At 43.7% G+C, this 17,500-nt stretch overlaps 2 protein-coding genes across 2 annotated transcripts in view; both read left to right on the top strand.

The window, feature by feature from the left end:
* Positions 1-4,394, top strand: part of LOC121298364 (interleukin-17 receptor E-like) — a gene marked incomplete at its 5' end in the record, with an annotated part of 24,963 nt that extends 20,569 nt beyond the window's left edge. Inside the window, 2 exons of the mRNA XM_041225472.1 lie at positions 548-655; positions 2,280-4,394. Coding sequence (XP_041081406.1) covers positions 548-655; positions 2,280-2,995 — 824 coding nt within the window. The remainder of the gene's footprint in view (positions 1-547; positions 656-2,279) is intronic.
* Positions 4,395-12,693: 8,299 nt separating this feature from the next.
* LOC121298153 (interleukin-17 receptor C-like) overlaps positions 12,694-17,500 on the top strand; it is a 23,440-nt gene continuing 18,633 nt past the window's right edge. The window contains exon 1 of the mRNA XM_041225047.1: positions 12,694-13,406. Coding sequence (XP_041080981.1) covers positions 13,263-13,406 — 144 coding nt within the window. The 5' untranslated portion in view covers positions 12,694-13,262. The remainder of the gene's footprint in view (positions 13,407-17,500) is intronic.

The following is a 17,500-nucleotide window of genomic DNA, read 5'->3' as shown; positions in this document are numbered from 1 at the left end:
TCTTTAAATTCTGAAAAACCCAACTGCAACATTTAACCATGATTGAAAATGTGTTTGGATTACCAGAAAGAAATCCGGATCACAGTAATCCAGGTCACATTTTGATGTTTTGAAAAACCCAATTGCACAAGATAATCCAGATCAAACGCGGAAATCTGATCTGCAGAGTCTTGAAAACCCGGCTCCTGGGGATTGAACCACCCAGTGAGGATGGATATAGAACTGAGGCGTTCTCTGTTAAATGAAACTTATTACAGGAGTTTCTTTATTCATTTTTAATAAAATATTGAATTGATTTGGAAATTTGGAAAGGAGTGTCTGTAGTGAGTCTTTATTCATGAGGATGTCACCCTGATTCAGAGGTCCCTCCTCATCGCGCTACAGTGCCCCGTACTGGCCAGGCACCCAGGGAGCTCAAAGCAGACACCAGCAGGGCTGGTTTTTGTTCTCCAGAGGGAACCCAATGAAAGAGAATGGCATGGCAATGCAATGAGTTGTTTCAGAAAATCAAATCTCTAGATTCTTACCCTCTGACTCTGATCCTCAGATGCTTATGGTAGGCTGGGTCTGGTTGCCACAGCGATGCTGATTGTAGCAGTTTCCACGGCGATGCTTGTCTTCTTTGGTTACCGTTTCACTCAGAGAGTTCTGTCAGGTAAGGGTGTTGGGGTGGGGGGGGCAGGACACAGCTCTTAACAGGGTTTCATTGGCTGCTTCCAGCCTTCTCCAGCCTGCCATATGAAAACCAGCCTGCTCTTATTTTTAATGAAGGGCTGTCTTCAGGTTGTGTGGAGTGTGTGAGGAAAGAAGTCTTCCTTGTGGATAACATCCCAAGCAGAGTCACTGAATTTGATAGTGTGGAGGTTCCTACTGGCACGTTTTAATAAATATTAACACATTTCGGAACTTTGCAAAACAACCCCCCAAAAATTCAAGCACTGCAGAAAATCTGTCACCAAAATAATCTTCAAAACTTCAAAATAATCTTCAAATAACTTCAACATAATCTTCGAATAACTTCAAAATAATCTTCAAATAACTTCAAAATAATCTTCAAAACTTCAAAATAATCTTCAAATAACTTCAACATAATCTTCAAATAACTTCAAAATAATCTTCAAAACTTCAAAATAATCTTCAATAACTTCAAAATAATCTTCAAATAACTTCAAAATAATCTTCAATAACTTCAAAATAATCTTCAAATAACTTCAAAATAATCTTCAAAACTTCAAAATAATCTTCAAAACTTCAAAATAATCTTCAAATAACTTCAACATAATCTTCAAAACTTCAAAATAATCTTCAAAAACTTCAAAATAATCTTCAAATAACTTCAAAATAATCTTCAAATAACTTCAAAATAATCTTCAAAACTTCAATAATCTTCAAAACTTCTAATCTTCAAATAACTTCAACATAATCTTCAAAACTTCAAAATAATCTTCAAATAACTTCAACATAATCTTCAAATAACTTCAAAATAATCTTCAAAACTTCAAAAGAATCTTCAAAACTTCAAAATAATTAATTACTTCCTGACTAAACCACTCAGATGCTCATTTATTTTGGCAATTTCCAATTTTTTTTTTTTTTTTTTTTTTTTTGCAGATTTGTCATTCTTAGCCCTCCAAGCCAGTTGGACAATTTTTTCAAAACAATTTTTGCTTTATTTTTTAAAATACACGTTTTTATTGTTATGAAAAACAGCAGTATATTATTTCAATAGAACTTAAATAACAACAATTTGTTTACAATTTGTAACATTCTAACAATATAAATCGCAATATTTTTTCCAAAGGCAGAATTACATAAGCATAAATAACATGTATTTTTTTTTACAGTTTTTGTGTGATAGATTTCAAAGCAGACGCCCTTCAAATTCTCATCAATGTCAAATACAGTGTGATTAGAAACTCATCATATCATTGATGTGGAAAACTTACTTGCTGTCTTCTACAGTTTCGGGTAGGGTGTGTGTCGCTGTTATATGCATTATTATTTGTGGAGCACATCAAAAAGGCTTGAAGCTTTGCAGATGCATATATAACCCCGTGCACGCCATTCTCACGGGAGTGACACGTCTGGACTCGCTTGCACTCCACGTGGAAATCGCGGGATAAGCAGCTGGCTGGTTAAAGCTTTTACAATTGGGAATGTTATCTGTCGATTTTATATAAGTATGTGGTTTGGGGGGGAAAAAAGCAACCTTTTAATGAAACGGTTTTGCTTGCCGCGCTTCTTCTTGTTAAACTGTGCCTCTCTGTCACCCCCTGCAGGCTCCCTGTGGACACGCACGCCTGTGCTGCTGCTCTACACTGCAGACTCAGAGGAGCACGTATCCCTGGTGTGCGCTCTGGCCTCCCTCCTGCAGGGGGAGCTGTGCTGCGAGGTGCATCTGGACCTGTGGGACAGCTCAGGGCTGGGGGGCCTGGGGCCGGTGCCGTGGCTGTACAGCCAGAGAGAGGCAGTGTGGAGGGAGGAGGGGAGAGTGCTGCTGCTGTGGAGCAGAGGGGGCAGGGAGCTGTACGAAAGCTGGAAGAGAGGGAAACAGCAGCCAGCTGACCTCCTGAGAAATATGGCCCCGAAAACACAGGCGGACCCCCACGGAATCTTCCAGGCCGCCCTGGCCTGTCTCCACAGCGACGTGGAAAGTGGGCTAGCGGGGGGCTACGCCTTGGTGTATTTTGATGGCTCTAAACGGGACATCCCGGACTCCTTCAAGGGGGTGCCCAGGTTCAAGCTGCCCAGGCAGGGAGGCGGGCTGCTGCAGGAGCTGCACAGAGGGGATACCCGGGCTTGCTGGCTCAGGCTGGGCATCGCTGGGCTGCAGCACTCCGAGGCAGGCAGGAGGCTGGTGGAGAGGGCGAGGCTGTGCCGGCTGCTGGAGGCAGAGAGGGCAGGCTTTACCGAGGAGCCCGAATTTGATAAGTCAGACGAGCTGCTCATCCAGAGAGGTGACCCGGCGATCGGGGAGAAACGCACGGGTATTTAAAGCAGGAAGACCAGCGTCACCATAATACTTTTAAAAGTTTGATTTGCAACCCCACCTGCAAAATAGCAAGGACGTCATCTAAAGAAAGTGCGAAGGAATGAGGAAGGGTCACGTCCTCAATCCCACATCTCCCAAGACAAGCTTTAAGGAGTATGTAAGGTATAAAGTATTTACTCGCTCCTGCTCTCCTGTGATAAGCAAATCCTGGGTAAACCAAGGGTTAAAGCAGAGGCACACTCCAGTTATTCTACAGAGCGACTCGGGCAGGTTTAATGATCTCGTCTGATTTGTAACCTTTAACCCACACGAACTGTCACTTCAACTAACAAACCGACTGATTGAAATCCAGAGAAACTGGAAAGCAGAGGCGCTCAGTGTGCTGTACAGGGCCCCTCTGTATTCTACTAGCCATGTTAAACATCAAAAAAACAAAGAAACTTGCAGCATTGAAAACAGTGAATTAGAGAAGGGCCTTCCTGCAGGACTTGGGCACTGTGCTGTGTCACTGTCGTGGAATGAGGAAATATCGAGTGGGCGCGCTATTTATAGTACAATGCCCCTTTGCTCACGGCACTCTGGAATTAGATATTGCCTCATCCTGTTGTTTCCTGGTAAGTTTTGCAGTCACCCGACTGGTTCTGCAGAGAGAGACAGCAACACGTTAGGAATGCTGAGCCCTTTTCGTTGTGTTTGTGTTTGTTTTGCCGGGTGTATGACTGACTGGCTATCTATCATTTCCTGTGTATGATTACAGCACCAAAACAAAAAACTTAACCCACTCAGGATAGTTTCAGAAAGCCCTGTAGTGTCTTTTAAGGCAGGCTCCTGGCAACTGGCGCCATTGGCTTGGAAATTTCAATAATATCCTTTCATTCAAGTCCTACTTGCTGTTCAGCTTTTTGATTTGAATATTCTACCTCATAACCCGCTCCAGCTGCAAGGAGCCATCAGGAAACGTCTTTGCAGCTTGCTTAGTGAAAGCCGTCACGATCGCTGTTCTGTTTTCACAGACAGCGGGAGGGGGGGGGTTTGTTTCATGGCAGCTTTTTATAATGTTGAGAAAGAAAAAGGAAAGAAAAAAGACTCTGCAGGACAAGCAAGCAACAAACAAACTTTCAGCTGCACCCAGGAGCAGTGGAAATGACAAAACAGCACCATAGAAGAACATGAGCAGCTTCTACATGTGCTCTGTGGAGACTGCTAAACAAACCATTAAACGCTCTTTCAAGACGTGATTCCCTTCTGAGCATCAATTAATTCTGAACTAGAAATGAAACCTGTTTGTAGAAAATACTGAGCATTCCAGTGCTATAAGCGTGCGTGCGTGCGTGCGTGGCGTCTCTGTTAAATGCAATCATTTCATTTGTTGATTTATTAAAAGATGATGTATATACAGACACAGGCCTCAATCAAAGTGTTATTATGTACCCTTCCCATAAGTGTTTCCCACAGTAAAAGTACAGGAAAGTTTGTAATAAAGCATACGTTAGCACTGTGAACACCAGAGAGGGGTTGTAAAGCAAACCCTAATAAGTCACGGTAAATACAGAGTATAGCAATGGGAACACAGTGAGCATGCAGTCTGGCTGGTAAACTTTTCTAAGGGTATATATACTGTATAGAGGAGTATGTTCCAGGAAGGAAACGATGCGTCTCTTGAAATGTGTGAGTGGCACTGCCTCGCACTCTGTAAAATAAAAACATAATCAAACTCCCTGGAACCCTGTTTGAAAGTTAAACCTGGTCTCCAAGTACACTATCATTTATATCATCTATATTCATTTCAGAAACCAGTTAAGATTAAGCAAGCATTTTATAGTTAAGCAAACATAGCACTTCTCCTTCTCCCCTTCCTCTGTCCCCGGTCATCAGACTCTGACTTAACCTAAGGGTGTGAGGGAACATTCTGTCCTTTCTTCCACCTTTCACAAGTTCTTCATATTGCAAAACTGCACCCCAATGATCGTTGGTTGATCCTGTTATCCTGTTTGGTTCCTTCACAGGCGTGCTTGTGTTTATTCGATTTGACCCTTTTGAAAACAGTGCCACCTCGTGGCTAATCATTGTAAATGCAACAAAGATTTGAATAACCAATTATTTGCAATGCAGGTTTAGTCGTAAGTAATTTCTTGCCCGTTCTATGCTGTTGCAAATGTTTTATTCCTTTGAGAAAAAGTCTGTTTGGTTTAACAGGTTGCACCTGTGGTTCAGTCCTGATGAAGGTGAGAGTGAAGGGTGTTTTGTAATTCAGGAATCACTCGGGTAAACTCAAACACCGAGCATTCCAGTGTCAGCAGAGACGAACGAGATAACGCTGTGTTTCAGGACACTGGCTCCACTTCCCTTGGCACACAGAGGTAGGACAGGGAAGTTGACGTGCCTGTGGTTTTAACAGCCAGCCCAGCTCAGTCACGCAGAGGTGAGGGCAGTCAGTCATTAACTGAGTGGAGAAACAATCGGAGAAAGAGCACGGCTTTCACAGGGCAGCACTGCCAGAGGCGCACTGCAGCACTGAGCAGAGAGGGGAACGGTATGCATGTAGTGACCAACGTTTAGACTATAAGCTTCTCTTCAACACTTCGGTTTAATAAAATTCAATGGCAAGCATTTCACTTGGAACCCTTTCTCACCATCTTTCCTCCAATGAGAAGCAAATAGATTCCCAGTACTGTTTTTCCCTCCAATGAGAAGCAGACAGATTCCCCATGCTGATGATGCAGGGACTTTAGACTCCTGTCTGAAACGTCACCACACGGATGAGTTATTTGTTTTGAGAAGTAGGCGCTGCCCAGCAGTAAGGAAACTCTTCCAATCATTATGTTGTTTACAGGCAGTCTTTCTGGGTGGATTCAGGGTAGCTATGAGACCCAGTTAAGTGAATGATCTAGTTCTGTACACTCCAAACACACAGGTGATTCAGGCTGCCACTCCTGATTCCAGCAGCACCAGCGATGGTCTTGATACCAAGAACCCACGAGGGACTGTCTTTCTGGGGGCTTCGCTCTTCTGTTTTCACTCCTTCAACACGGTGGGGGGGGGGGGGTTTCTCTATCTAAAAAACACGATGGTGCTCCTGAAACTTTGGAGAGCTCTGACATCGATTGTAGCGAGGTAAAGACTGATGTTCTGCCCGGCTATTTCTACCATCCTGTCTGAAGAAGTCTCCAAGCCCAAGCGCTGTACATAATTATTGAGTGAGGTTTTAGTTTATGGGATATTTTTCTTCTGCTTGAAGTATTTCTAGTGGTTGGTGAGCATCCTGTTAGAGCATGATTTTCCTTGGAAAGAGAGATGTCCTCTCTCTCTCTCTCGTCTCCTCTGTCCTACCACTTTCTGTATATTTATTGTTATTATTTACAAAAATATCACAATACAAAGTATCCCATTACACACTATCACATTACAGATAAGAGCAGTTATAACGTACAGTAAAATAATATATAGAAAATCAGATCAAATTCAAATAAGAGCAATATGTGTATTTTATATATATATATATATATATATATATATATAATATATATATATATATATATATATATATATATATATATATATAAGTGATGGGCTTCAGCTATAAGTAACTCTCTAAAGTTAATCATTGTATTCAGATTGGTGTGCTGTGTGTGTTTGTGTGTGAATAGGACAGGCATTGGGACCCAGTAGACACTCTATTAATTCCCAGAGCAGGGGAAATAGTTTCAGCTGCTCAAATTCCAGAGAGAGAAGGGAAGGGCAGTGGAGGCAGCATAAGTATTTCCTCTTTCTTTACATCCTCTCTCATTTGGACATTGAGTTTCAGTGTTACAGGAGGTTCTCTTTATTTTGTTTTATGACTTAATTCCTGTATATGTGCAGAAGAACTGACCATCTTTAAACATCACCACTGAAGATACAGGTGAGGGTTCCAGATAGCACTACTAAACACAGTCATAATCAGAATAAAAATTACATATCTGAAATTAGGGTTAGGTTGAATACATATTGTTATTGTTACTGAAAATTACATAAACAGGCATAAGTGGCTCTTACTATTTTAGATTAGTTCATGGTCTGCAGTGTTGAGTGCAGTTCTCTTTCCTGTACTGCTAGAGCGCTCTGCAGTGTGGAGAGTGTAGTTCTCTTTCCTATACTGCTAGAGCGCTCTGCAGTGTGGAGAGTGTAGTTCTCTTTCCTATACTGCTAGAGCGCTCTGCAGTGTGGAGAGTGTAGTTCTCTTTCCTATACCACTAGAGCGCTCTGCAGTGTGGAGAGTGAAGTTCTCTTTCCTATACTGCTAGAGGGCTCTGCAGTGTTGAGAGTGGAGTTCTCTTTCCTATACTGCTAGAGCGCTCTGCAGTGTGGAGAGTGGAGTTCTCTTTCCTATACTGCTAGAGCGCTCTGCAGTGTTGAGAGTGGAGTTCTCTTTCCTATACTGCTAGAGCGCTCTGCAGTGTGGAGAGTGGAGTTCTCTTTCCTATACTGCTAGAGCGCTCTGCAGTGTGGAGAGTGAAGTTCTCTTTCCTGTACTGCTAGAGCGCTCTGCAGTGTGGAGAGTGCAGTTCTCTTTCCTATACTGCTAGAGCGCTCTGCAGTGTGGAGAGTGGAGTTCTCTTTCCTATACTGCTAGAGCGCTCTGCAGTGTTGAGAGTGGAGTTCTCTTTCCTATACTGCTAGAGCGCTCTGCAGTGTGGAGAGTGGAGTTCTCTTTCCTATACTGCTAGAGCGCTCTGCAGTGTGGAGAGTGGAGTTCTCTTTCCTATACTGCTAGAGCGCTCTGCAGTGTGGAGAGTGGAGTTCTCTTTCCTATACTGCTAGAGCGCTCTGCAGTGTTGAGAGTGGAGTTCTCTTTCCTATACTGCTAGAGCGCTCTGCAGTGTTGAGTGGAGTTCTCTTTCCTATACTGCTAGAGTGCTCTGCAGTGTTGAGAGTGGAGTTCTCTTTCCTATACTGCTAGAGCGCTCTGCAGTGTGGAGAGTGGAGTTCTCTTTCCTATACTGCTAGAGCGCTCTGCAGTGTTGAGTGGAGTTCTCTTTCCTATACTGCTAGAGCGCTCTGCAGTGTTGAGAGTGGAGTTCTCTTTCCTATACTGCTAGAGCGCTCTGCAGTGTTGAGAGTGGAGTTCTCTTTCCTATACTGCTAGAGTGCTCTGCAGTGTGGAGAGTGGAGTTCTCTTTCCTATACTGCTAGAGCGCTCTGCAGTGTTGAGAGTGGAGTTCTCTTTCCTATACTGCTAGAGCGCTCTGCAGTGTGGAGAGTGGAGTTCTCTTTCCTATACTGCTAGAGCGCTCTGCAGTGTGGAGAGTGGAGTTCTCTTTCCTATACTGCTAGAGCGCTCTGCAGTGTTGAGAGTGGAGTTCTCTTTCCTATACTGCTAGAGTGCTCTCCAGTGTGGAGAGTGGAGTTCTCTTTCCTATACTGCTAGAGCGCTCTGCAGTGTGGAGAGTGGAGTTCTCTTTCCTATACTGCTAGAGCGCTCTGCAGTGTGGAGAGTGGAGTTCTCTTTCCTATACTGCTAGAGCGCTCTGCAGTGTGGAGAGTGGAGTTCTCTTTCCTATACTGCTAGAGCGCTCTGCAGTGTTGAGAGTGAAGTTCTCTTTCCTGTACTGCTAGAGCGCTCTGCAGCGTGGAGAGTGGAGTTCTCTTTCCTATACTGCTAGAGTGCTCTCAAGTGTGGAGAGTGGAGTTCTCTTTCCTATACTGCTAGAGTGCTCTGCAGTGTTGAAAGACTTTTTGGTCTCTCTGTGGTTATATGTGTATTTATTGTATGCAGATGAATTTGCTTTGGTTTGTCAGTTGAAGCTTGTAAGGTTTATAATGAAATAATTTGCTTTGATGCAGTCATGTTAGGAGGCGGTGTTTTTCTTTGCCAAACCTCAGCTCTGAACATTTTATTTCACTGTAGCACCCTCAGCATTCAGCAGAGCAATAGAAGGCTTTGAGTCTTTGAGAGGAGTTCTCTGTGCACAGCTAGAGAGCTGCAGTGTGGGAAGAGGAGCGCTACTGTGTGTGTTACTGGACATTTGCATATTCCCATGGATACCGAATTCATGGGAAACTAATCATTTTAGGTTACTAGATTTAGCCTGTAATTATACGATCTCTTCACAGCATCTTACTGAAATAATTTGCATATGCAAATAAAACAACAGAGACAGCTGCACTTGACTTAACACACAACGTTAGATGCCTTAGGGCTGGTTTCACGGAGCCCAGTGTTATTGCAGGTAAGGCAGTCTGAGATTATTGCTAAGGGGGCTGTGAAAGCAATTGGTTTAGAGTTGAATCTCACTTGTTATATTAGCAGTTTGTTTGCTTTATTTCTTTGCAATACTGTGCAGATAAGTAGCTGTGGGTTCATTCTCCCTGTGTTGTATGTACACAGTCCTATCAGGTATCAACGAAAAGATTTTAAGGTAGATTTAAGGTGGTATTGTTGTGTTTTAGGTTACAGAGGGCTGCATCACCAAAACAAATGTACATTGCTTTTTAAGAGCTTTTAAGGGTTCTCTGAGATTAAACAGCGCTTTCAAAAACAAGATTACATTTACAAACCGGCTGAGCGCAAGACTTTATTTAGTTTGTAACAGTGCACTGACGATTTCCCAGGCAATTCCTACATGTCTTGTTACTAGGGCCCTGTGGCAGGTGGTTTCCTTGCCGTTGCCAGTGGCTGCACTAACTCTTTATAGAACTGCCCATTTCCATGAAACTGTTGTTTGTATATAATTCAAATCTCCACTTGTTAATATTCAGGTAAGTGTTGTAGACTTCAGCTTCACAGACAGCAAGCTTTCCTTTACTGGTAGAGACACTCCTTACAGAGGTGTTTAGACCCCACCTGTCTCTGTTATCTCACCGGCTCTGCTTGATCGGTGCTAGTCTTTGCCCTTGTTTGCAGTAAATGTCGTCAGCAGTGTCATTTCATGACACCTAGTGGTTGGTTGGAAGTGCTGCGTCCTGGGATTGATCCTGGGGGGGGGGGTCCGGACATTCATTGTTTGGATTGCTGATGCCCACGACCTTGGACAAGAAATCCATGCCAGGAATGAACCTGAAACTCATCACTTACTCACTGGGCAGGCTAGCAGGGACAAGATCTACAGTGGAAAACTGCACTCACTCACCATCTGTCTGTCTGTCTCTCTGTATGCCTATCTGTCTATCTGTCTATCTATCTACCTATCTATATGTCTGTCTGTCTGTCTGTCTGTCTTGGTATATAGATAGTATATCACAGACACGGTCAGATAGATGATAGATAGATCTGTCTGCCCCAGTTTACAGGAAATATACCTATAATATCTATGGATACTCTATAGTAGGAGAGACAAAATACTATAGATTATCTATCTATCTATCTATCTATCTATCTATCTATCTATATACCGAGAAGATAGGTAGGAGATAGCTAGATATCTAGATAGAAGCTAGATATATCGTAGATAGATATCTATACTTATAGTAGGATGGTATATCTATCTGATCTATCTATCTATCTATATATCTATCTATCTATCTATCTATCTATCTATCTATCTATCTATCTATCGTCCTCTATGAAGTGCTATAGATATATGGATACTTAGATAGCAGGAGAGACAAATAGATAGATAGAGAGATATATATATTTATATATATATGGATACTTATTAGATAGTAGGACATCTCTGACGCCTATCTATCTATCTATCTATATCTATCTATCTATATATATACCTATGAATCTATTGTCCTCTCTGTTTATCTATCTATCTATCCATCTATATCTATATATATATACCTATGAATCTATCGTCCTCTCTGTTTATCTATCTATCTATCTATCTATCTATCTATCTATATATATACCTATGAATCTATCGTCCTCTCTGTTTATCTATCTATCTGTCTACCTTGTGTCTCAATAGAAGTGCACTGTGATTGCGTTGTGTTCTTTCCCATTCCTGGGGAAACACAAGACCACAAAGTCTTCCAGGGTTACAGGGATTCAGGGAATTCAGATGAATAGAAGACTATACAGAGATACTCTTATAAATGTTTACCATAGCTAAAGCAGAGTAAAGTCTAATAAAGCACAGTGATAGCACAGTGAAAGCACATTTAAAAACATGACAGTCCATGGTAGACTAGAGTAAATGGATAGAATAACGACGGGAAAAGCATGGGGGGGATTGCTAATTTACTGTGGGAAACTCTGTCTTTCGCTTGCTTTGTTTTTTTTACTAATCAACTTATTTTCTCCCCTAATTTAAATGTGGTCTGCTTTCTACAGACATCCAGACGCCAACAGTCAAATGAAGTTCTGTAGACCTACTGGGAATCTGAGAGCCAGTCAATTCAATACAGTACTGAGGATCTGAGAGCAAGACGATTCAATACAGTACTGAGGATCTGAGAGCCAGTCGATTCAATACAGTACTGAGGATCTGAGAGCCAGACGATTCAATACAGTACTGAGGATCTGAGAGCCAGTCGATTCAATACAGTACTGAGGATCTGAGAGCCAGACGATTCAATACAGTACTGAGGATCTGAGAACCAGACGATTCAATACAGTACTGAGGATCTGAGAGCCAGACGATTCAATACAGTACTGAGGATCTGAGAACCAGACGATTCAATACAGTACTGAGGATCTGAGAGCCAGACGATTCAATACAGTACTGAGGATCTGAGAGCCAGACGATTCAATACAGTACTGAGGATCTGAGAGCCAGACGATTCAATACAGTACTGAGGATCTGAGAGCCAGACGATTCAATACAGTACTGAGGATCTGAGAACCAGACGATTCAATACAGTACTGAGGATCTGAGAGCCAGACGATTCAATACAGTACTGAGGATCTGAGAGCCAGACGATTCAATACAGTACTGAGGATCTGAGAGCCAGACGATTCAATACAGTACTGAGGATCTGAGAGCCAGTCGATTCAATACAGTACTGAGGATCTGAGAGCCAGACGATTCAATACAGTACTGAGGATCTGAGAGCCAGACGATTCAATACAGTACTGAGGATCTGAGAGCCAGTCGATTCAATACAGTACTGAGGATCTGAGAGCCAGACGATTCAATACAGTACTGAGGATCTGAGAGCCAGTCGATTCAATACAGTACTGAGGATCTGAGAGCCAGACGATTCAATACAGTACTGAGGATCTGAGAGCCAGACGATTCAATACAGTACTGAGGATCTGAGAGCCAGACGATTCAATACAGTACTGAGGATCTGAGAGCCAGACGATTCAATACAGTACTGAGGATCTGAGAGCCAGACGATTCAATACAGTACTGAGGATCTGAGAGCCAGACGATTCAATACAGTACTGAGGATCTGAGAGCCAGACGATTCAATACAGTACTGAGGATCTGAGAGCCAGACGATTCAATACAGTACTGAGGATCTGAGAGCCAGACGATTCAATACAGTACTGAGGATCTGAGAGCCAGTCGATTCAATACAGTACTGAGGATCTGAGAGCCAGTCGATTCAATACAGTACTGAGGATCTGAGAGCCAGACGATTCAATACAGTACTGAGGATCTGAGAGCCAGACGATTCAATACAGTACTGAGGATCTGAGAGCCAGACGATTCAATACAGTACTGAGGATCTGAGAGCCAGTCGATTCAATACAGTACTGAGGATCTGAGAGCCAGACGATTCAATACAGTACTGAGGATCTGAGAGCCAGACGATTCAATACAGTACTGAGGATCTGAGAGCCAGACGATTCAATACAGTACTGAGGATCTGAGAGCCAGACGATTCAATACAGTACTGAGACTCGAGCCTGCACTCAATACAGTACTGAGACTCAAGCCTGCACTCAATACAGTACTGAGAGGCAAGCCTGCACACTCAGTGCAGTTCGTTTACATGTTACTGGTAATCTGAGTCTGTGCATTCAAAGCGGTGTGGCAGCACAGTATAGAGTAACGCAATAGGCTACTTCAGCGCATTGAGTATTGAGAACTTTGCACCGGTAGCCCGCTGTACTTGGGACCTAACACCCAGCTAACTCAATACAGTGCGAGAATACAAGCGAGTCCTGTGAATCTTGTACGAGTGGGACTACGTTTAAAAAGGAGAAGTTGGGAAATGGGAACTGTATCAGATAACGAGACAGGGTGATGTTACCGAGTAAAGAACCTGCTTCAAGGCGGGGCGAGTGAGTGCAATCTCGCTGTGCGCACCTGGGACCGCACACACCGACCTGCGGCATTCGACTTGTGCCGGCGGGCATTGGGCTGGACTTGGTCGCTACCTATTCTAACACAGGATGGAATGTCTGCGGGTTCCGATTCTAATCAGCACGTTGCTGCTGACGTTCGGATTATCGCCGGTTCTCAGTAACGGGGTTTGGTCAGAACACTTGGTCAAGACGCACGACGCGCATAAATCACCTACAGTTACCTGCACCCAGGTAAAATAAGAAATTGATTTTCATTATTATTATTATTATTATTATTATTATTATTATTATTATTATTTTTGGTTATAATAGTTGTAGTCTTGTACTTGAAATAAACGTTCATTTTTGTAAGACGGTTCTTGGCACGAAGTTTATAAAGTGTAGTTATATTTGTGCTAGCCAATGTTGAGTTATTGATGCTATTATTAATTATAATTTTGTTAGCAGTTTAAAAGTTATCACAGTTATAAGTACATGTGTAAGAATGTCATGTTTCGTGCAACAGATTTTGTGACGCAAACTCGTCATTGTTTTAAACACGTTGTGCCGGCGGGCGGTTCAGCTCGTCTCAGTATTTCGTTACATTGTTAGGGTATATACTTCAGTGAATATCGTAGTTACTATGACAGGGAGACTGTAGTTTTATGTTTGCTTGGATGTTGCTGACATTAGTGTGCAGCAAAGCAGTGGCGCTGTTCTTTCATTGACATCAGAAAGCAGCTAGTATCTCGATTCGCCCATTCCAGGTTTTACTACCAGCTTCATTAGCCACGATGTGTACCAGTAACAAGCTCGGGTGTGTGTTAACTCAGGAATGGATCACACTGCAATGCAACGGGAGTCTCATTCCCCTCTCTGTGCTCTGGCACTGCAATCCATCGTTCTGAAAATGCAGTGGTGTCGCATTGACATGATGGGACCTCAGAAAGTCTTTCAAATAATTCACGTTCTCGGCTTTGTTTGAGCGCTTTAGTTACTTCTGTTTTTGTTTTTCTCTACGGCTACAGATTGAACTTCAGCACCACTACCACGATGACGCTGGGTCTTTTTTATGGTGCAGCGCAGGGTTTATTAATGGCCACGAATGTTTTGTTTTGTTTTTGTTTGTTTGTTTTCCCAGCAGTTAAATTGCGGTTTATCTGCAGCCCGCTCTACGCTTTTCTTTGCATCTTGATATTGCTTTGCAGAAAGGTGCAGACCTGCTCTGCTCTTTGTTTTAAAGGTGTTCTACCTGGCCCGTTGCTGCGCAGCGTTTATAAGCTTGGTTTATACACGACTCTTACGGATGCTGCTGTAACCCACACAATACACAGCATGGGACTGTAACGCAGCGCAATCTATTGTAATGTGACGTGTGCAAAGACACGGCAAAATACTGCAACACTGGATCATGCATTTCCTGGGAAAGTATTTGCGTATTATTGGCGATTGAATATCGAAAAACAGAAAATAAGTGGCTGCAAAATATTAATACATAATAATAATAATAATAATAATAATAATAATAATAATAATAATAATAATAATAATAATAAGCATTTTATTCATTCTTATTATACTTGTACACTTGTTTGATGCACATGGTAATTAAACACCATTATTCATAATGTATTGTGTAAGTTACACCTCTGCTAAAGTGAACAATTGCTTTAAGTTTATTGACACTTTTGAAGTCCCGATCTCTCAAAGTGTCCGGTAAATTTGGAGTCAGATGGCCGCCCTAAGCATAAGCATTGCAAAGCATTACAGGATAACATGACAACCGCTGGTGAAAACTACGCTAAGCGTGTACTCAAGCAAGGGGAAATCCAAACGCCCGTGCAAATGCGCCGCGCTGAACTGCGTGGAGAGGTGAGTCTGCTGGCCTGGGCTCCCCAGCCGCGCTGTGGTCACGTTGGCACTAGCACTGCGAAACGGGAGCAGACAGGGGATTGCATCACACTGTGAGGGCTGCTGAACTGTTGCTTGCCTCTGTGTCCCCGGCAACGAGCGCAGGTGAAGAAGCGCTCTCGGTTTACACGGTTCATGTTTTCTGAGGGTGCTTGTTCCCAAGCTGCTTTGTAATTGATGTGGGGTTGTGTACCTGTCAGCGCCAGTATCGCGTTACCCCTCTCCGCTTTCTCTGAACGCTCTGCTCCTGCTGGGGACGCGGAGGCGGGGGCGGGTCACTGTACTCTTGCACCGCAGACGGTACTAACAGAAACCACCTGGTTTGGTTCGTTTCGCGCAGTTTTGCTTTCTTCCACTGTGTTTGTTTTCCCTCATTTCCATCACGAGAGGGGAATACCAGGGCGAGGGACTGGTTTGGTTAGTCGTTGTTATCGCCTGCCAAACCCGTCCACAGTTCCGGTAAACGCTTGTGTGTCAGATGACATGCAAAGTACAATTACAGAACAGTGTATAGTCTTGAGGCGAAGGTGTAGTAGAAGTATAGTGAAAGCACTGTAAACCCTGGTAAAGTATATGTGTGATTCAAGCGTGGGAGAAGCATGATGAGAGAGAAGCCTAGTAACAATGCAACACACCCTGACCCACACACACTGAGACACACACACACACACTGACCCGCGCACACACACACACTGACCCGCACATACACACACACCCTGACCCGCACATACACACACACACACACACTGACCCGCGTACACACACACACACACACACTGACCCGCACATACACACACACTGACCCGACACACCCACACACACACACACACTGACCCGCACACACACACACACACACACACACACACACACACACACACACACACACACACACACACACACACACACACACACACACACACACACACACACACTGACCCGCGTACACACACACACTGACCCGCACATACACACACACACACTGACCCGCGTACACACACACACTGACCCGCACATACACACACACACACACACCTGACCCACACACACACACACACACTGACACACACACACACACACACACACACACACACACACACACACACACACACACACACACTGACCCGCACATACACACACACACACACACACTGACCCGCACACACACACACACTGACCCACACACACACACACACACACACACACACACACACACACACACACACACACACACACACACACACACACACACACACACACACACACACACACACACACACACACACACACACACACACACACACACACACACACACACCCTGACCCGACACACACACACACACACACACACTGACCCGCGTACACACACACACTGACCCGCACATACACACACACACACACACTGACCCGCACACACACACACACACTGACCCGCACATACACACACACACTGACCCGCACACACACACACACACACACACTGACACACACACACACACACACACACACGCACACTGACGCGCGCACACACACACACACACACACACACACACACACACACACACACACACACACACACACACACACACACACACACACACACACACACACACACTGACGCACACATAGTTTCCACGACCCAAACTTTCAAACGTCCATGCAAGTGATTACTAATTTCTTGTGACCGACCAAGGTCACACAACATCCGGCAGTGTCGATATGACTTCTCGTCGCAGACTGTGTGTCAGTGGAGTCACCTCCCAGTTTGCCTGTCTTTGTTGTGTGTGTGTGTGTGTGTGTGTGTTTGTGTGTGTGTGTGTGTGTGTGTGTGTGAGACTGCGCTTTCCAAAAATTCCTTAGTGCGTTCCAACAGACCCATCAACCTGCCTGCCCTCAATAACAACCCATGCTTTGCATGAGGATTTGCTTCTCTCGCTTTATGCAAAACAGCACACCTCTTATTATTTAGTCAAAACTGTTTTTATTTTGTCCTGCAGCGTGCAAGCGTCACCTGATCACACAGCGGAGTCTATTCAATTCATCGAACAGATCTGACACGGTTTAAAAATGAGAACAGAACCGAACCTGGCATTCTGCTGACTTTCAAAGACAAAAACACACCAAGAGACTCCCGCACCCATTGCCAGTGTCTTTCTGTCTATTGCTGGTTTAAACACCGTCCTGCTTCAGATCTCATTGAGCAGACCTCCGCTGAATGTGTTTGCCTCTGCTGCTGATGAATCTGAACATTAGCGTGGAATGGAAAATGTTTATAGAGAGCCTTTCCTCAGCAGAGGATCCTGAAGGAAAGGGACTCACTCTCCTGTCAGAACTGCCTTACATTCCAACATCACAAGCTTCTTATATTTTATATTTAGCCAAGGGAATGGCAAGCTTGTGCAACAAACAGGACAATTAGTGACACATTTTTATGTTGA

The sequence above is a fragment of the Polyodon spathula genome, chromosome 23 (genome assembly GCF_017654505.1).
Source record: "Polyodon spathula isolate WHYD16114869_AA chromosome 23, ASM1765450v1, whole genome shotgun sequence".
Lineage (NCBI taxonomy): Eukaryota > Metazoa > Chordata > Actinopteri > Acipenseriformes > Polyodontidae > Polyodon > Polyodon spathula.
The sequence above is the reverse complement of the archived record's forward strand: the minus strand, read 5'-3'. Positions and strand labels throughout refer to the sequence as shown.